The following is a 21,284-nucleotide window of genomic DNA, read 5'->3' on the forward strand; positions in this document are numbered from 1 at the left end:
CCTCCCCCCGCTTCTGGCCTTTTTTACGATTAAAGTTAGACTTATCAAAGCCCACTGCCTCTTCTCTTCTGCCTTGTTGAACCCTTTTTGTTTATCAAAGCACTTCCATTTCCTGGAGTTACTGAAATATAACTTTGCATAAATGCCATAATTCTTTGAGACTTTTGTTTTATTGTTGTTGTTTAGTTTCTAAGTTGTGTCCAACTCTTTTGCAACCTGATGAACTGTAGCCCAGCAGCCTCCTTTGTCCATGTAATTTCAATTTCCGAAGAACACTGGAGTGAGTTGCCGTTTCCTTCTCCAGGGGATCTTCCCAACCCAGGGATTGAACCCACATCTCCTGCACTGCAGAAGGATTCTTTACCACTGAGCCACCAGGGAAGTCTATATGTGCATAGTATCAACCTCAAAAGAGATAATATTGGGGATTTTAAGAAGAGTATATAACAGAGAGGGCTTCCCTGATGGCTCAGTGGCAAAGAATTGTGGGTTCAATCCCTGGGTTGGGAAGATCCTCTGGAGAAGGACATGGCAACCCACCCCAGTATTCTTGCCTGGGAAATCCCATGGACAGAGGAGCCTGGCAGGTTACAGTCCATGGGGGTCTCAAAAGAGTTGGGAACGACTTAGCGACTAAAAACGAAACTATGCACATACTTTTTCAGCTTTTGAGAGATTCCAGTGCACCCTTTACTGTTCTTAAAGACGTGAGCAGCTAGTTTAGCTAGTTTTATATACTTAGAGATTATTTCTACAATATCCCATTCAGCACACAAACTGACTATTTTCATCTCTCATCTGGCCTCAGATTACTCACCTCTAGTGACAGTTGTAATTTCACTTTAGCTACCCTGGAGTTTGTTCCCCATGATTATCAGGAAGAATGATAAGACTTCAAACTGCATGCTCCCCTCCCCGCCCCCGCCCCAACCTGACCACTACTGATGTATCCTTCGTTCTTTTTTTACTTTCCACAATTTTTCCTTCTCCCAGTCTGTTCTGGTTTCACTTTTAGCCCTAACTGGTTTGAACCTCATGGTTACCCACTTCAAAGGTACACTTAACCACCCTAGAATCATCTTTGGCATTTTTATCATTCCATCCTCCACTCCCTGCAGTATGACACGTCAGTTCTAGCCCAGCAGCCTCTCACACTTTTCTTCCTCGTTTCTAGTATCCCCAACATGTGAACTCCCCAAATTTACCGAAAAGGCCTAAGTCTTTGCAAACGTGCTGGTGGGTTGTAAAACCGAATTATTGGGTGTTTATTGGCATTTAAAAAGTTGACACAGAATAAAATAGAATAAAAAGAATACAAGACATATACCAGGGGTAAATATCATTATATTAAAGTGTGTCTTTACTGTGGGTGGTCTCTGGATCGCCTCTGGATCTGCCTGGGCCCCCACGCCTGTGTCAGCAGGGGAACTCCTCTTGTGCACAGTGTCAGAGCGGCCTGCAGGTCGTCGGGTGAGTCACTCTCCTGGCAACGACTAGAACGGAACCTTAATCCAAACTTACTGTTTAGGCTTTTAGACCCTCCTGCAGTCTGAGTCCATTCTACCTTCTGTCACATTCACAATTCTTCTATTGTACTTTTAAAACGCTCCCAACCAGACTGTTCACTGTTTCCTGACTGATGTTGCTCCCTCCTGTCTACCCCACTTTTGCTTGTTAGAATTTTACTTCTACCACAAAGCCCATCTCAAAAGCTTTATTATAGCTACCGGTGTATGTGTCTCTCCCACTAACTATAAGCTGCCTGAGACTGGGGACTAATTTTACTCCTCCTGTATGTTTAGTATAGGCATGCAGCTTGTTAATCATATATTTGCCTTGTTCTATTTATATAGGCAGACGAATGGAATTATTTTCTTTTAAAACCTGGATCAATGGCCATTAAGTAAGATTTATTTTCTCACCTTAAATTTCTTATACTCTCTTTTCTGACTTGTTCCCAATGATGATTCACTCTCCCTTCAGCAAATATTGAGTGCCTGTTATAGGCCAGGCATGGAGGAGTGAATATAACAGAAACAAATGGAATTCTTTAAGGCGTTGAATAGAAGCTGGGGCTCCTTTTCCCCAGGCAGTGTTTGGAACTTTCTTGGATGCCATAGGACAGTCTGTTTAGTCAGTGAAGAGTAGTGAGTGGTTCTCAACTGGGGCTGAGGACTGGTGGTTTTGACAGTGTGTAGAGACATTTTTGATTGTCACAACTGAAGGCATTTCAGCTGCAGGCTAGGAATGCTGCTAAATGTTCTACAATGCACACAGTTCAGCCCCACAGTAAAGAATTGCCCATTCCCAAATATCAGCAATGCCAGTACTAGGAAATCCTGGTGATAACAAGTCAGAGAATTCTAGGCTTTGCGCGTTAGTAAAGCCATAAAATGTTTGAAACAGGAAGAGAAGTAATTAAAGAGAATTGCAACTTAGTTTTCTAAATAAGATACATAAATATACATACCTTCTCTCTAATATATTTCTAGACCCACAGTGCTCTTCATTTTGTTTTATACAATGAGAATTCATACAGTGGACAGGAATTAATTAAAACATACTACACATTCCAGTCTTAGTATGAAATTGACCACAGGAATAAATGCCTTGTAATATGAAGAGGAGTTACTTTTTTTAAAAAGTTGAGATGTAGTGGGCATACAGCATTATATTAGTTTCAGGTGCACAGCATAATGATTCATTATATTTATATATTTTGAAATGATCACCCCAGTAAGTCTAGTTAACATTCATCACCATACATAGTTATACTTTTTTTTTCTTATGATGAGAATTTTTAAGCCTTCTCAGCAACTTTCAAGTATACTGTGCTTAGTCTCTCAGTGGTGTCCGACTCTTTGCAACCCCATGGACTGTATGTAGCCTGCCAGGCTCCTCTGTTCATGGGGATTCTCCAGGCAACAATACTGGAATGTGTTGCCATGCCCTCCTCCAAATAGAGATGACCCTTGAATAGCACAAGTTTGAACAGTGCAGCTCCACATATATGTGGATTTTTTCTCAGTAGTAAATATTACAGTCCTACAACCAAATCTGTGGTTGTTGAATCAGTGGATGCAGAACGATGGAGGACTAACTATAAAGTTATACACAGATTTTTGACTGTGTGGAGAATTGGTGCCCGTAAACACCTCTCTCCTGGTTGTTCAGGGTCAACTATAACTGGAAGTTTGTACCTTTTTATTTCCTTTACCTATTTTCTCAACCCTCACCCTAGGGAAGTGATGCTTTAGGATTTGAAAAGTTAATTTTCCAGTGGATTTATAGAAATAATTTTATAAATAGAACAATTAAATGTATTAATCAGAGTTCAGATAGAAATACTCTAAAATCCTGCAAATGTCTCTATATAGCTGATATTGTTTGTTTTTTACTTATGTTTATGTTTTCTCAAAGAGTCTGCCCAACAACAACATTTTCTCTAGAAAGTCCTTTGATGAATGACCACCATTACTCAGTCCCCTTTGCGAGATAGTGTTAGCAGAAAGATGGTAGAAAGTTTGTGTTCAAACTCAGAGTCTTGTCATTTCCATAGGTAAGTAGTCTCAGCTTGGTTACCTGGCGCAGAGGCTTTATCTTTGAGTAAACCCTTTATGCTGCTTAATTTAGGAGTTGTTTTGAAGAATAAAAAGGGTGACTGCTTAGGGTAATTGGCTGAAGTTAGCCATCATTTCTCCCTTCTTATACGTGACTTCTATCCAACCTTGTTTCTAGGCATCTTAGAACTAGTGTAGAGTTGAATTTGGCACACTGATTTATCTGCAAAGGTGATGGTGAATCTGTGAAATTAAGGATCTGTGATCTAGAAGCGTGTTTCTTTTGTACCCTGGTTACTTGCCTCCCACTTGTCTCTGGAATAAATTTATTTCTTTGGAAAAATCGAAGCTACCCTGTTGATATTAGGCTAAGTATTGTGGGGATATATACTGAAAGGGATATTACTGGAGGGTTGAGTTTTCATGGCTCTGGAGTGTACTGTTCATCTTCATGAGCAGGAGGGCCAGCCAGTCCAGACAAGGAGGGCCTCACTTGACTGCTTGGATAAGCATAGGCTCCATGGATTTTCAATCTCTTGTACTTATGTGGGGGCTTCCCTCGTGGCTCAGACAGTAAAGAATCTGCCTGCAGTTTAGGAGACCTGGGTTCGATCCCTAAGTTGGGAGGATTGCCCTGGAGAAGGGAACGGCTCCCCACTCCAGTATGCTTGCCTGGAGAATTCGAAGGACAGGGGAGCCTGGTGGACTCTCATCCATGGGGTTGCAAAGAGTTGGACATGACTGAGTGACTTTAACCTTCACTCCTGTGAACCATGCCTGTGTACTTAGGTGAGCCATAAAATTTTTAAATAAAAGAGTTTGCAGGTGTCACCCCCTTAAAATAGATTGCATCAATCTGAGATTCATTTTTCTAAATTCCAAAACTTGAATTTTGATGTTCTGAAACTGGATTTTTAAAAAGAATAGTATTGCTAGGAGTTAACGGAATCATTAGATTAATATAGTAGGCTGAATAAACACTGAATATAAATGATGGTATTTCTACATTCCTTTTATCATTTTATTTTTTATTTTAAAAATTTATGAAGTTTAACTTGCATTTCTTTTATGACATTTACTCTAATTTTTTTTTAAGCAGAGAAAGAAAAGAGTTTTATTTTGAATAAGCGTTGAAACAGATTGCAGTGGCATCACAGACAACATGCTAAAGAGATTGCAAAGAAGAAATCTCACCCTTTTATGTAAGCTGGCAGATAATATACGTTACATATATATTGTCATTACTCAAAGGAAAGATAAAACTTCTCTTTTGACAAGTAGGAAGTTATGTCTTGGCACCAAGTGCCTAGGTTTCCTGAGAAGACAGGGAGATGGGGTGCCACTCTCTTTTTATCATTATATATTTTTATTGTTTAAATTGTGATAACCTATATACATAACAAAAGTTTTACCATCTTAACTATTTTTAAATGGAATTAAGTACAAACTTCCCTTGTGTATACGCAGATGACTGATTCCAGGATCCCCCTCAGATACCAAAATCCAGAGATGCTCAAGTCCCTGATGTACAGTGACATCATACAATGAGTGCAGTCAGCCCTCCATATCAGTGGATGCAGAACCACTTCCACACTGTCATGCAGTCGTCACTGCCGTCAATCTTCAGAACTTCCTCATCTTTCCCAAGTGAAACTGTGCTCGTTGAGCACTAACTCCCCGTTCCCCTCTGCCAGCCTCTGGCAGCCACCGTTTTACTTTCTTGTCTCCATGAATCTGACTACCTCATGTGAGTGGATCACACAGAATTAATTTTTTTTAACTGCATTTATTTCAGTGAGCATAATGTCCTTGAGGTTCATTGTATTGTAGCATTTGTCAGAATTTCCTTCCTTATTGAGGCTGAATAATAATGTGTTGTGTGGATAGACCCCATTTTGCTTATCTGTTCATCTGTCAGTGGACACTTAAGTTGCTTCTACCTCTTGGCTATCATGAATAATATTGCTGTGAAAATGGGGGTGCAAATATCTGTTTGAATCCTTGCCTTCATTTCTTTTGAGTATATGCCCACAAATGGAATTGCTGGTTCATATGATGATTTTATATTTTGAGATCTGTTATACCATTTTCCTTAGCAACTGCATCATTTCACATTTCCACCAGCAGTGAGTGAGGATTCAGGTTTTTCCAAATACTCGCCAACACTTGCTTACTTCTCTTTTTTTTATAGTAGCCATCTTAATTGGCGTGAAATCGTATCTCTTTGTGGTTTTGATATACATTTCCCTATGACTAATGAAGTTGAGAATCTTTTCATGTGCCCCTCCCTTATTTTAAAAGAAATTGCTTTTCCTTGCTTTTAAGACCACTGTAAACAATTCTTATAGAATAACCAAGAGCTGTATAAGGTAAAAAACTTTGTTCAGCCACAGTTTCAGATTTCCTGAGGAGGAGAGATTTACTTTTAGAGACATTGCTAATGTATCTCATGACACTGAAATTGCTCTTTAAACAACAGTAAAATCTTCCACCAAATTGGCATTGACTTTCATGTTCTCACTTTTCAGCTCAACTTGTTCAGTTCAGTCACTCAGTCGTGTCTGACTCATTGTGACCACATGGACTGCAGCATGCTAGGCTTCCCTGTCCATCACCAACTCCCGGAGTTTACTCAGACTCATGTCTATCGAGTTGGTGATGCCAACCAACCATCTCATCCTCTGTTGACCCCTTCTCCTTCTGCCTTCAATCTTTCCCAGAATCAGGGTCTTTTCCAATGAGTCAGTTCTTCCCATCAGGTGGCCAAAGTACTGGAGCTTCAGCTTCAGTATCAGTCCTTCCAATGAATATTCAGGACTGATTTCCTTTAGGATGGACTGGTATGATCTCCTTGCAGTCCAAGGGACTCTCGAGTCTTCTCCAACACCACAGTTCAAAAGCATCAATTCTTTGGTGCTCAGCTTTCTTTATAGTCCAACTCTCACATCCATACATGACTACTGGAAAAACCATAGCTTTGACTAGATGAACCTTTATTGGCAAAGTAATGTCTCTGCTTTTTAATATGCTGTCTAGGTTGGTCATAGCTTTTCTTCTAAAGAGCAAGTATCTTTTAATTTCGTGGCTTCAGTCACCATCTGCAGTGATTTTGGAGCCCAAGAAAAGAAAATCTCTCACTGTTTCCATTGTTTCCCCATCTATTTGCCATGAAGTGGTGGGACCAGATGCCATGATCTTAGTTTTCTGAATGCTGAATTTTAAGCCAACTTTTTCACTCCCCTCTTTCACTTTCATCAAGATGTTCCTTAGTTCTTCTTCACTTTCTGCCATAAGGGTGGTGTCATCTGCATATCTGAGGTTATTGATATTTCTCCCGGCAATCTTGATTCCGGACTGTGCTTCATCCAGTCCGGCATTTCGCATGATGTACTCTGTGTATAAGTTAAATAAGCAGGGTGACAGTATGCAGCCTTGATGAACTCCTTTCCCGATTTGGAACCAGTCTGTTGTTCCATGTCCGGTTCTAACTGTTGCTTCTTGACCTGCATACAGATTTCTCAGGAGGCAGGTCAAGTGGTCTGGTATTCCCATCTCTTTCAGAATTTTCCACAGTTTGTTGTGATCCACACAGTCAAAGGCTTTGGCATAGTCAAAGCAGAAGTAGATGTTTTTTTGGAACGCTCATGCTTTTTCAGTGATCCAACGGATGTTGGCATTTTGACCTCTGGTTCCTCTGCCTTTTCTAAATCCAGCTTGAACATCTGGAAGTTCTCAGTTCACATATTGTTGAAGCCTGTCTTGGAGAATTTTGAGCATTACTTTCCTAGCATGTGAGATGAGTGCAATTGTGCAGTAGTTTGAACATTTTTTGGCATTGCTTTTCTTTGGGATTGGAGTGAAAACTTACCTTTTCCAGTCCTGTGGCCACTGCTGAGTTTTCCAAATTTGCTGGCATATTGAGTGCAGCACTTTCATAGCATCATCTTTTAGGATTTGAAATAGCTCAACTGAAATTCCATCACCTCCCTCAGCTTTGTTCGTAGTGATGCTTCCTAAGGCCCACTTGACTTTGCATTCCAGGATGTCTGGCTCTAGGTGAGTGATCACACCATCGTGGTTATCTGGGTCGTGAAGATCTTTTTTTGTATAGATCTTCTGTGTATTCTTGCCACCTCTTCTTAATCTCTCTTGCTTCTGTTAGGTCCATACCATTTCTGTCCTTTATTTGTGCCCTACTTTGCATGAAATATTCCTTTGGTATCTAATTTTCTTGAAGAGATCTCTAGTCTTTCAGCTCTATTGTTTTCCTCTATTTCTTTGCATCCATCACTGAGGAAGGCTTTCTTATCTCTCCTTGCTATTCTTTGGAACTCTTCATTGAAATGGGTATATCTTTCGTTTTCTCCTTTGCCTTTAACTTCTCTTTTTTTCTCAGCTATATGTAAGGCCTCCTCAGACAGCCATTTTGCCTTTTGCAGTTCTTTTTCTTGGGGATGTTCTTGATCCCTGCCTTGTGTATGGTTTCACAAACCTTCATCCATAGTTCTTCATGCACTCTATCAGATCTAATCCCTTGAATCAATTTGTTACTTCCACTGTATAGTCATAAGGGATTTGATTTAGGTCAAACCTGAATGGTCTAGTGGTTTTCCCTACTTTCTTTGATTTAAGTCTGAATTTCGTAATAAGGAGTTCATGATCTGAGCCACAGTCAGCTCCCAGTCTTGTCTTTGCGGACTGTATAGACATTCTCCATCTTTGGCTGCAAAGAATATAATCAGTCTGATTTCCGTATTGACCATCTGATGTTGTCCATGTGTAGTCTTCTCTTGTGTTGTTGGAAGAGGGTGTTTGCTCTGATCACTGCGTTCCCTTGGTAAAACTCTGATAGCCTTTGCCCTGCTTCATTCTGTACTCCAAGGCCAAATTTGCCTGTTACTCCAAGTATCTCTTGACTTCCTACTTTTGCATTCCAGTCCTATATAATAAAAAGGACATCTTTTTTGGGTGTTAGTTCTAGAAGGTCTTGTAAGTCTTCATAGAATTGTTCAACTTCATCTTCTTCAGCATTAGTGTTTGGGGCATAGACTTGGATTTCTGTTTTGTTGAATGGTTTGCCTTGGAAATGAACTGAGATCATTCTGTCATTTTTGAGATTGCAACCATTCTGAGTACTGCATTTTGGACTCTTCTGTTGACTGTGAGGGCTACTCCTTTCCTTCTAAGGGATTCTTGTCCACAGCTGTAGATATAATGGTCATGTGAGGTAAATTCACCCATTTCCATCCACTTTAGTTCACTGATGCCTAAAATGTCGATATTCACTCTTGCCGTCTCCTGCTTGACCACTTCTAACTTACCTTGATTCATGGACCTAACATTCCAGGTTCCTAAGTCAAATCTACAACTGGGTGTTGTTTTTGCTTTGGCTCCATCTCTTCATTCTTTCTGGAGTTCTCTCTCCACTCTTCTCCAGTAGCATATTGGGCACCTACTGACCTGGGGAGTTCATCTTTCAGTGTCCTGTCTTTTTGCTTTTCATGGTGTTCATGGGTTTCTCAAGGCAAGATAACTGAAGTGGTTTTCCATTTCCTTCTCCAGTGGAAGTTTTATCAGAACTCTCCACCATGACCTGTCCGTCTTGGGTGGCCCTACACGGCATGGCTCATAGTTTCATTGAATTAGACGAGGCTGTGGTCCATGTGACCAGTTTGGTTAGTTTTCTGTGATTGTGGTTTTCATTCTGTCTGACCTCTGGATAAGGATAAGAGGCTTATGGATACTTCCGATGGGAGAGACTGACTGAGGGGGAAACTGGGTCTGCTTGAAACAGCTCTACTTGAGTAGGTAGTAAATAGCCTGAATAAGTACCCATCTAAAACCTAGCGTCTAGAATTCTTTGGATAAAGGTCAGAGCCTGATTTTTTTTTCCCCCCTCAGAATTTAGCTCAACTTATATCCTCTTCTGTTCAGGTTAAGTTACATCTTTTAAATCTGGCAGTTGGTTGGAGGATGTGTCACGTTATCCCCTGAGCTGAAAATTATTCTAAAGAAGAACCACATAGGGTATTTTTTCCTTTGTGTTAGAAAATCTAAGAACTTAGGTCCTGCCTGAAAAGCATGAACAAGCAGATCCTTTCTCACAGAGCTTACTAAAAGTAAATAGTAGCTGACATTTGTTGAGTGCTTATTGTTTGTGAATGATTCTGAGCTGTTTACATGTAGTAACTCATTTAATCATCACGGCTACCCTCTAAGGTAGGGGAGTACTATTATTTTTACAGATGAAGAAATGGAAGTACAGAAAGTAGGTAGTGGAGTTCACCTACCTGGTGCCAGAGATACAAAACGTCACTGTACAAGTGCTTCTTCACTGGAGATTAGGAGTAAGTAACAGTGTTACTTTTTCATTCTTACTGGACTTTCCCCATAGCTGCTTTCAGCATTAATAAATAAATACATTTGCAAAGTAGCTTGAGAATTCTTTAGTCATTATTCTTTGTAAAAAATAGTGAATTTTTGATATATCTGCCTTTTTAATAATGAAAATTAAAACTATTGAGATAAAAAGATTTACCTAAGATTCTGTGGCAAAAATATAGTAGCATAAAGTTACCCCTAGCTAAATATGAAGTACTTCATTGGGACCAAAAATAGGGCGCTTTGCCAACTACTGAAGATCTTGAACATGAAGCTCTTCTACTAAAGATCTTGTATACACTGTGTTTCTTGGTGACGCCGTGTTTCTGGGTGGAGAGGTGAGGTGAGATGTTTGGTGGTTCCCAGCCTGGTTGTGATACCAAAACACGTATCAAAAGTCAACATTGAATGCTCTATGCTGTATATACAGGAGCTCCAGGGTTTCACACCCTTGATCTGGAGTCGCATTTTGATGCAGTGGTGATGGTAGCCATGGCAAAAATCAGTCAAGGCCTAGTGCCTTTTAAGGTGGTGGGTAGTCTTTGGTTCCTAGCCTGGGGTTTTCTGTAAGAAGGTATGCATAATTCCAAGTCTGGCTCACTCTGACAGGAGGCCTTAACCCCTTCTTTATCACCTGGAAGTAGGTAGGTCTCGGGGCTTAATTTTTTAGCTTGTTTTATAATACTCTTTGGGAGTTCAAATTGAAATAATCTTCCCAATTGTATTTGATAGTTTTTACTCATTTCTAAAATAAGAATTAAGAACTAGACACAGCGTGTTCATTAAGCATCATGTGCCCAGTCTGAGTCAGGAGCTAGAAGGCTAGGGAATTGGAGAGACAGACACAGGGACAGGGATAGAGCAGATAAGACAGGAAACAGGAGAGGGAGATGTTTGGACCAGAAGAGAGACACACTCAGAGCAGAAAGAACAACGGATACCTGTTAGACCCTGATTCTCAGAAGCTTAGTCTCTAGAATTTAATTTTTATTTTTAATTAAATAACTGCCTCTCAGGCTTTGTTTTGATACAACCCAGGCATTTTCCTATCTTCACCCACACCTTGCATTGAGTCTTCTTTTCATCCCATCCAATTCTCTGCCCCAGATTCTTTACCAGGCTCTTTGCTGTGAGTCTTGAAGAGTTGTTCACTGGACCTCTTACAGGTATTCTTGGTTGTTGGATTTTATCCATCCATTCATAGGTTTATGCCATCTGCATTGGGCTTTCCTACCTCCCTCAGTTGGACTGTCTGGAGACCCAGAGTTATGTTTTCATATGATAGACTCTTGGAGACTTTGCCTTTCATGCCGTTCAGTGCTTTGTTCCCCTGATGAAATAGTTTAAAACAGTCTCACAGTGTCTTGCAGACTTTTTTTTTCCTTTTAAAAATAAACTTACTTGGGAATAATTTTGGTTTATAGAAGAGTTGCAAAAATGGTACAGAGAGTTCCTAAATGTCCTTCACTCAGCTTCCATACATGTTAACATCCTAGTTAATAGTTTAAAAGTATTAAAACTAAAAAAATTAGCATTGGTACCTCAGATATGCAGATGATACCATTGCTAATGGCAGAAGGCAAAAAGGAACTAAAGACCGTCTTGATGAGGGTGAAAGAGAAGAGTGAGAAAGCTGGCTTAAAACTCAACATTCAAAAAACCAAGATCATGGCATCTGGTCCCATCCCTTCATGGCAAATAGATGGGGAAAAAGTAGAAACAGTGGCAGATTTTATTTTCTTGGGCTCAAAAATCACTGTGGATGGTCACTGCAGCCATGAAGTTAAAAGATGCTTGTTCCTTGGAAGAAAAGCTGTGACAGACCTAGACAGTGTATTAAAAATCAGAGATATCACTTTGCCAACAAAGGTCTGTATAGTCAAAGCTATGGTTTTTCCAGTAGTCATGTATGGATGTGAGAGTTGGACCATCAAGGCTGAGCACTGAAGAATTGATGCTTTCTTATTGTGGTGCTGGAGAAGAAACTTGAGAGCCCCTTGGACTGCAAGGAGATCAAACCAGTCAATCTTAAAGGAAATCAACCTTAAATATTCTTTGGAAGGCCTGATGCAGAAGCTCTAATACTTTGGCCACCTGACGTGAAGAGCCAACTGATTGGAAAAGACCCCGATGCTGGCAAAGATTGAGGGCAGGAGAAGAGGGCAACAGAGGAGGAGATGGTTAGATGGCATCATCAACTCAATGGACATGAGTTTGAGCAAACGCTGGGAAATGGAGAAGGACAGGGAAGCCTGGCGTGCTACAGTTCATGAGGTCACAAAGAGTCAGACATGACTGAGTGGCTGAACAACAACAAGTGTACCATTAACTGCATTATGTATTTCATTCAGATATCTTCCATTTTCCACCCGTATCCATTTTGGATTTGCTGTTGCCTTTAGGCATCTTGTCTCCCTTAGTGACCTCTGGCTTCTGCTAGTCTCTGTGTTACCTCAACACTTCGGGAGAATTGATCAGGCATTTTGTAGGCTGGCCTGCAGTTTGAGCTGTCCGATGTGTTCTTGTGATCTGGGGAGAATGCTGCAGGGACGCAGTGCCTGTACAGTGGTATTTACAGGCATCTGCTCGGTGTCACGTCTGTTGTCCCCTTTGCTGGTTTGGTTCTTTGGAGGCTGTCCTAAAGTGCAGCATACATTCAAGGGAGGGGTGGGGGTTAAATGGCACCTGTTGGGAAGGGGTTTTACATTACTATTTGAATTCTTCTGGGGGAAGAGTTGTCTCTTTTATTTCATGTATTTGTATCAGTATCGACTCATGTGTTCATTGTGCACTTTGGTTATACCCAGCACTACATTATTTGTTTTGTAGCACAGATTGTTTCAGCTTTGGTCATTGGGCATCTTTCAGGTGGGCTTTTGTGTGCCGTCAAGGCTGTATATTGTCACCCTGTTTATTTAACTTATATGCAGAGTACAGTATCATGAGAAATGCTGGACTGGAAGAAACACAAACTGGAATCAAGATTGCCGGGAGAAATATCAATAACCTCAGATATGCAGATGACACCACCCTTATGGCAGAAAGTGAAGAGGAACTCAAAAGCCTCTTGATGAAAGTGAAAGTGGAGAGTGAAAAAGTTGGCTTAAAGCTCAACATTCAGAAAACGAAGATCATGGCATCCGGTCCCATCACTTCATGGGAAATAGATGGCGAAACAGTGGAAACAGTGTCAGACTTTATTTTTCTGGACTCCAGAATCACTACAGATGGTGACTGCAGCCATGAAATTAAAAGACACTTACTCCTTGGAAGGAAAGTTATGACCAACCTAGATAGCATATTCAAAAGCAGAGACATTGCTTTGCCAACAAAGGTTCGTCTAGTCAAGGCTATGGTTTTTCCTGTGGTCATGTATGGATGTGAGAGTTGGACTGTGAAGAAGGCTGAGCACCGAAGAATTGATGCTTTTGACCTGTGATGTTGGAGCAGACTCTTGAGAGTCCCTTGGACTGCAAGGAGATCCAACCAGTCCATTCTGAAGGAGATCAGCCCTGGGATTTCTTTGGAAGGAATGATGCTAAAGCTGAATCTCCAGTACTTTGGCCACCTCATGCGAAGAGTTGACTCATTGGAAAAGACTCTGATGCTGGGAGGGATTGGGGGCAGGAGGAGAAGGGGACGACAGAGGATGAGATGGCTGGATGGCATCACCGACTCGATGGACGTGAGTCTGAGTGAACTCTGGGAGTTGGTGATGGACAGGGAGGCCTGGCGTGCTGCGATTCATGGGGTTGCAAAGAGTCGGACACGACTGAGTAACTGATCTGATCTGACATACCCTGTCCTTTGTTTTGTGATCACTACCTTCCTTCCTTGCACCACAAGGTAGATGTTCCAGACTCATCTTGGACTTCTCTGCCCTGGCGTTACCCACTTTTTTCCCAGAGGCTCTGGTCCCTTTTAGTGGAGAATGGTATTTAGAAACCCGATTGGAGTATAGATGTTTTCTCCTGGAGTGACTGCTTCTTGGCTCTCTGCTGACAGATAGGAGATGTATGTGTGTGTTTATAGACCAGCCCACGTGCACATGCTTACCTCTGATGATTTCTGTGACTGTGTTGTCATCTGTGAATCTCTCCATGGCTAGCCCAACACCACAGGAGCATGCTAGCCTCCTCCCTTTGCACATTTGTAACCCCGTTCTTTGACAGGGACATACCCAGATCATCTCCTATCCCTTTACCCCAACCTGACACATGTGAAAATGGTTGCAGAGTTGTTCACCGGCACCGCTGTGACAGACCGTTTATAATACAGTTGAGTACATTTGTCAGTTTGCATCGGGCCTAGCGTTCCTTACTGCTGGCTAATTTTTTTTACATTGTGCATATTAAAGTTTATTCTATGTATGAGGTGTACAATGATGTGCGCTTGTACAAATGTAGAGTCATGTTGTATTCATCAACCAGACTCTTTCATTTAGGTGTTCTGTGAGGTTTTTATTTTCCTAATTGAGTAACTGTTAGACCATACTTCCATTGTTCCTTTACTGAAAAGGATTTTATGTTTAATGTTCTGTACTCAGTCACGTCTGACCCTTTGCAACCCCATGGACTGTAGCCTGCCGGGCTCCTCTTTCCATGGGATTATCCCGTCTAGAATACTGGATTGGGTTGCTATTTCCTACTCCAGGGGATCTTCCTGACCTGGTGATCAAACCTGCATTTTTGCATTGGCAGGCAGATTCTTTACCACTGAGCCCCTAGGAAAGTTTGCATTTCTGTTACCCTGTGGCTCTTAATGACATGTAGCCTTTCCTCAGATAAAGACATAATAGATGTTAACTAGTAAGGAAGAATACTAGAATTTTAGAAGATGAAAGAACCTTGAAGATTCATGAATTTTACCTTCCTCACCAGACAGGTTGGGCATCAAGCCAGAACTGGAACTTGGACTTTTTGGTTTTCCTCCCCATCACTCACGGTACTTGGAATAGGAAAGATGAACAGGATGAAAGATGAGCAAAGGGCACAGATTGCTTGACCTTGCTTTATTATTGTTATTATTTACTGAAGTACAGTTGATTTGCTTCCCTGATAGCTCAGTTGGTAAAGAATCCGCCTGCAGTGCAGGAGATCCTGGTTTGGTTCCTGGGTCAGGACGATCTGCTGGAGAAGGGATAGGCTACCCACTCCAGTATTCTGGCCTGAAGAATTCCATGGACTGTATGGTCCATGGGGTGGCAAAGAGTCAGACAAGACTGAGCGACTTTCACTTGCTTTACAGTGTTGTGTTAGTTTCTGGTGTACGGCAAAGTGATTCAGTTATATACCTTGCTTTAGATTTGAAGTCTGTGTTTACTTAAGGGTGGGATTTCTTTTTCTTTTGTTTTAGGAGATTAATTGGCCTTCCCCGGTGGCCCAAACGGTAAAGAATTCTCCTGCAGTGCAGGAGACCTGGGTTTGATCCCTGGGTTGGGAAGATCCCCTTGAGAAGGTAATGGCTAGAGAATTCTATGGATAGAGGAGCCTGAAGGGCTTCAGTCTATGGGGTTGCAAAGAGTCGGACACGACTGAGCAGGCTCCTTTATCTTTTGTTTTAGGGGATTAATTCTAGCAGACAACTATTTGTTTCATGTTAGATGTGCTTTGGGAGAGGATTAAGATATTTAATCAAATGAACTTATAAAACAGAAACAGATTCACAGACTTAGAGAACAAATTTTTGGTTGCAGGGGAAAGGAGGAGGATGGGATAAAAGATACTTAGGGAGTTTGGGATGGACCAGTATACACTGCTGTATTTAAAATGGATAACCAACGAGGTCCTACTGTATAGCACATGGAACTCTGATTGATGTTATCTGGCAGCCTGGATGGGAGAGGAGTTTGGGGGAGAATGGATACATGTATATGTATGACTGAGTCCCTTAACTGTTCACCTGAAACTGTCACAACATTGTTAATTGGCTATAGCCCAATACAAAATAAAAAGTAAAAAAGAAGATATTGTTAATCACTTGCAAATTAGTCTTGCAGTGAATTATTAATAGTTCATTTACCTCACTTTTTAATGCCAGTCTGAAATCAAGTGTTCAGAATGAACAGGGAATTGTGTTTGGAAAAGGGTCTGTAGAAGAAGGAAATGACTCTGAAAAGTGCTACATCCCACTCTCTCCAGATAGATGAAACCACTCTATAAGGCTCTGATGGATGTTGGTTTCTACTGATTAGAGTTTATCCTATTAACCTTTATAAATAATTTAAAGACTGGGGGCCTCTGAACTGGAACCCCCAGAGTTTTTCATTTCTTAAGTAGTTTTTACTGTATGCCAGGCACCAACCTAGACCCTTGATACACAGATGAGCAAGTTGTATGCCTTGTCTGGTGAGCCATGGATATGAAAGGAGGAATATTTGACCCCAGGGCAGTGGCATAGAGGTGGCCTTTTTCTTTGAAAAAAAGTTTTTTTCTTTAAAAAAGCATAATTGCACCACCCTGAACCACCGTGTCAGTTTTTGCTTATTCCTTTGTGGTTGTATGTACAGAATATTGTGTTCTGAAATGGTTTTGTTTAATATTTTGTTCCAAGCTTTTCTCAAGTTTCTTCACAACATTGTGTAGTTTCTGTCTTTGCCTAGCTCCTTAATATTATTTTTCCCATAGAAGGCTACCTTCATCCTTTTTATGCTCCCAGCATTTTTTTTATCTGATAGGTTGGTTTCTTAGGCTGTATTTCCTGGAGTAAGATTACTCCAGGATCAAAGAGTATGAGTGCTTTGCAGCTCTGGAAATGTATTGCCTGTTGTTTTGCATTGCCAGTAGCCTTCCTTGAAAACCTGCCATAGACCTGTCCCGCCTGCTGTGACTCCATCACCTGCTGCTTATCCCTGGGTCACTAGGATGGGGCTGCAGATACCACACTCACGTCTGAGCCAGTACACTTGCTCTTCCCCTGCTTGTTGAACACCCTTCTGAGTGACCACACAGGGCTGGCTCCTTTCCCCTTGCAGGGTTATTATGAGGGTAATGAGGTAATATGCTGTGAGACATGTAGACAAAGGGTGCTCAGAGAGGATGTCTCTGGACTGCTCTCGTCCTAGAGCTGGGCAGAGGTAGGTTCTGAACTGCTCTTAGCCTCAGTTTCCCAGAAGAATAGGTTAATAAACTCTCTTGCAAAACATACATTATACACTGACTCAACTCATACCTTTAATTCTGCCCCATCTGGTGGCTCAGTGGTAAAGAATCTGCCTGCCTAAGGAGGAGACACAGGTTTGATCCCTGGGTCAGGAAGATTCCCTGGAGAAGAGAATGGCTACCCACTCCCATATTCTTGCCTGGGAAATCCCTCGGACAGAGGAGCCTGAAAGGCTAGATATGGGGTCAAAAAGAGTCCGGACGTGACTTAGCAACTATGTCACCATAATCTCCTTTACAGGATATCTGATTCTATGGAGCAAGGAACCATGCTGCCTTTTCTAGATCTGTGAGGGGGGTGGAGCAAGGGAATGGTACTTACAGTCTCTTTTCATTTCAAAAACCTCTTAGGAGATTGTGCAGACTTAATGTTAAAGATGTCTGGAAAATAGGAATCACTGGTGATTTTTAAATGCCTTAAGACATTGCTGTAAATATAAAATTCTACATAATAAAGTGATTTGAGGTAGAGAGCATGGACTCGAAGATTATCATTTCTAGATGCAGCTGGCCTAATTTTAGAATTTTTTTAATTATAGTTTTCTGTACTCTCACATCCATACATGACTACTGGAAAAACCACAGCTTTGACTAGACGGACCTTTGTCAGCAAAGAAATGTGAGAATTGGACCATAAAGAAAGCTGAGTGCTGAAGAATTGATGCTTTTGAACTGTGGTGTTGGAGGAGACTCGTGAGAGTCCCTTGGACTGCAAGGAGATCAAACAAGTCAGTCCTAAAGAAAATCAGTCCTGAATATTCAGTGGAAGAACTGATGCTGAAGCTGAAGCTCTAGTACTTTGGCCACGTGATGGGAAGAACTGACTCATTGGAAAAGACCCTGATGCTGGTAAAGATTGAAGGCAGGAGAAGAAGGGGTCGACAGAGGATGACGTGGTTGGATGGCATCACTAACTCAATGAAAATGAGTTTGAGCAAGCTCCAGGAATTGATGATGGACAGGGAAGCCTGGCGTGCTGCAGTCAGTGGGGTCACAAAGAGTCAGACACGACTGAACTGAACTGAACACACGTTCATTCTTATTGTCCCATATGTTCAATGCTTCAGGATCTATATTAACTAGTAGACAAATAGGTGATGGATAATACTTGGCTTTTATTTTCGTTTAGAAAATCCTTCTGATTATTTCACCTATTTGCTCTGATCTTCTTTGAAGAAATTATTTTGGTTTCACTGAGAGTGTCTGACTTCTCCCTTTCTCTCCTTCCTTCTCACTTCATTTTCCTCCTCTGTCTTCCCCTTCTCCCCCCACCCCCTTCCTTCAAAATACTGTCACAGGGGCCACCTGGTGTTGTATATTTTTAAATGGGGTGATCTTCAAATTTGATAAGAATTGAAAATTAATCTGCAGTATGGTTGGGATCATAAGTTACTGACCAGAGATATTTCTTACTGAAATTCTTATTTGAGTAATGCGCCTCATACTTTATTATGGCAGTTTTGACTATTTGGCTCTCTTGCATATTTTCCATATCTGGCAGTTGCAGATTCTGTACAAATATGTCTGCATATTGAGCGCATGCTGCAGTGGTACTGGCCTCTGATGAAGTGCTCTTCTTACTTGCACAGGTTGCACAGAGCATTGAGGACCATCATCAAGAAGTGATCGGTTTCTGCAGAGAAAACGGCTTCCATGGCTTGGTTGCATACGACTCTGATTATGCACTGTGCAACATCCCCTACTACTTCAGTGCCCACGCCCTAAAACTGAGCCGGAATGGGAAGAGTCTCACCACGAGCCAGTACCTGATGCATGAGGTTGCCAAGCAGCTGGACCTGAACCCAAACCGCTTCCCTATCTTTGCTGCTCTGTTAGGTAAGTGGCAGTGTAAAGCTCTCTCATTTTGTGAAAAAGTTCTGTGTATCAGGAACATACTGATTTTTTTTTTTTTTAATTTCAGTGCTAGAATATTTTGGATTGTGTCTTAAATTTTAGAAAACCAGGGAATGGGCTTCTCTTCAGTAACATTCTTTACTCATTATTTTTTGCTGATAATGTATGTGCTTCTTTTGTTCTTAATGTTTGTTTATGTATTGTTTCATCTAGGCCAATAAACTAATTTTGGGGATAAAACGCTCTTAAAGTTTCGGGGAAATAACATTTAAAAATCACAAATGCTAATACGTTCTCACTGTGAAAAACATTTAAACCTTTGACACAAATTACAGAAGAAAATTTGCTGTGAAGTTAGCACTGTTCTGTGTTCCCCTTGTTTTCAGGATTCTCACTACTTTAAAAGGAAAACAACAGAAATAAACTATCCTACCTTTGTTTCCAAAGGCTGCATCTTAAGTAAATGTATGCTGCTAAGTCGCTTCAGTCGTGTCTGACTCTGTGTGACCCCACAGACTGCAGCCCACCAGGCTCCCCCGTCCCTGGGATTCTCCAGGCAAGAACACTGGAGTGGGTTGCCATTTCCTTCTCCAATGCATGAAAGTGAAAAGTGAAAGTGATGTCGCTCAGTCGTGTCTGACTCTTAGTGACCCCATGGACTGCAGCCTACCAGGCTCCTCCGCCCATGGGATTTTCCAGGCAAGAGTACTGGAGTGGGGTGCCATTGCCTTCTCCAAATAAATGTATAAATATCTTTAAAAACTCCCTTGGAGGAATTCTTTATGCTGAATATCTAGAAGGGATGAAATCTTGTTTTAACTAAGATTTTATATATAAATTTTCTCTTTAAAGTAACTTGGTAAGCCACCAGGGAAGTCCAACTTGGTAATAGGTAATCCATTTATTTATCACTTTATGTCTGTAGTTTATAGTTATTTCTGTCTTTTCTGTCAGCTTCCCTTTCTTGTGCTTGGAATGTTCATGTCTCTTAGCTACTTGAGTATCTGGCTCTAGTTTGCTGAGAGTTTGTTAAAAATGTGAAGTGTGTTCTGAGCAAAACCCTTCTGTGAGTAAAACCCAAGAACTTCAGTGATGAGATTGAGAGCTGTTTGGGGGTACTCAGGCCCTCTTTGAGAGATGTGTGGTCTTAAGAAAAAGTGAGATCTTACTGCACTCTCTCAGTTTTTATTCTGCAATGCTTTAGCAACAGGATCTGGTTGTGCTTACAAGGGGGACTATATTGTGGGTTCTTTTAGAAATTTCTAATTAGCAGATTTTTCAATAAACATTCCAAAAGAGTTTTATACAACTAGAAATTATAGTGAGGGAGCCATAATTTTTCATATGTTATTTGGTGATAACATTTCAAATTGTGTAACTACAAATTAATAAAAAAAAAATTCTGATTTTACAAGTTGTCTTTATTTGGATCCAATCTCAAACACATGTCTTTAAGTTAGTACTTGGCTATTTTCTGTCCATTTTCTTACTGAACTCTTGTGACTTGGGGTTCAGAGGATTAAAACCTAATTTCTAAATGCATATAGTACTTTTATGTTTTCAGATATTAAAATATAAAAGGATATTTCCTCAAATGTTAAAAAGTGATGAAGTGGATGGACACATGAAAAGTTTCATATTTGCTTAAATGTTATACCCATTGACTTGGACATGTTAATTGACTTTAAATGAATGGGAATATTGCATACTTTTAGAATATGGATATCTTAGCTACCCTGGGAAGGGCATTTGTTTATCTTATTTAAGAAACATTGAATAAATTTCTTGGGAGATAATACCAACTAATAGTTTATGAAATATTAAAAGAAATGAAAAATAATAACATTGTGAATCATTTAGTAATGAATTAATTTAAGGCTTGAAATTTCTTCAAAAAATTTAGGCGAATTATAAACTCTTAATTGGGTGAGCATTTTTAGAGCATTTTAGTTTAGATTTTGTGTGAAAATTTCAGTGTCCTCATATGAGAAATATTATTTTTCCTTTTTTTAAAATAGAAAGTATAATTTCTCCTTTTTGTAATAGAAAGCATAGCAATATAAGATGTTTTGTTTTAGAAAAGTTGAGTGAAATACTCATTTAAGTCTGTGGCCCAAGTTTTAACAGACTATACTTGATGTTGGAATTGGCTTAATATTTTTTCAGATAGTGGCTTCAAAAACAAATCTCAGATGCTTTATACTTCACAGTGATGTTCTGGACTGTCTGTGAGCAGAGGAAGGCAGTACAGAACTCAGTGATTGACGGTTTGGGCCTGGCTCTGCTCTCGTGGATGTCGTGAGAGTTCGGCAAGCCTGTGTCACGTGTC

The 21,284-nt window shown here is 40.6% G+C and overlaps 1 protein-coding gene across 4 annotated transcripts in view; it reads left to right on the plus strand.

Moving 5' to 3' along the window:
- Window positions 1-21,284, plus strand: part of FAM120A (family with sequence similarity 120 member A) — a 117,179-nt gene that overhangs the window by 6,306 nt on the left and 89,589 nt on the right. For all 4 annotated transcript variants that reach the window (XM_055579086.1, XM_055579087.1, XM_055579083.1 and 1 more), the window contains exon 2: window positions 18,691-18,937. In XM_055579086.1, the coding sequence (XP_055435061.1) occupies window positions 18,691-18,937 (247 nt within the window). The remainder of the gene's footprint in view (window positions 1-18,690; window positions 18,938-21,284) is intronic.

This window comes from Bubalus kerabau, chromosome 4, assembly GCF_029407905.1.
Source record: "Bubalus kerabau isolate K-KA32 ecotype Philippines breed swamp buffalo chromosome 4, PCC_UOA_SB_1v2, whole genome shotgun sequence".
Lineage (NCBI taxonomy): Eukaryota > Metazoa > Chordata > Mammalia > Artiodactyla > Bovidae > Bubalus > Bubalus kerabau.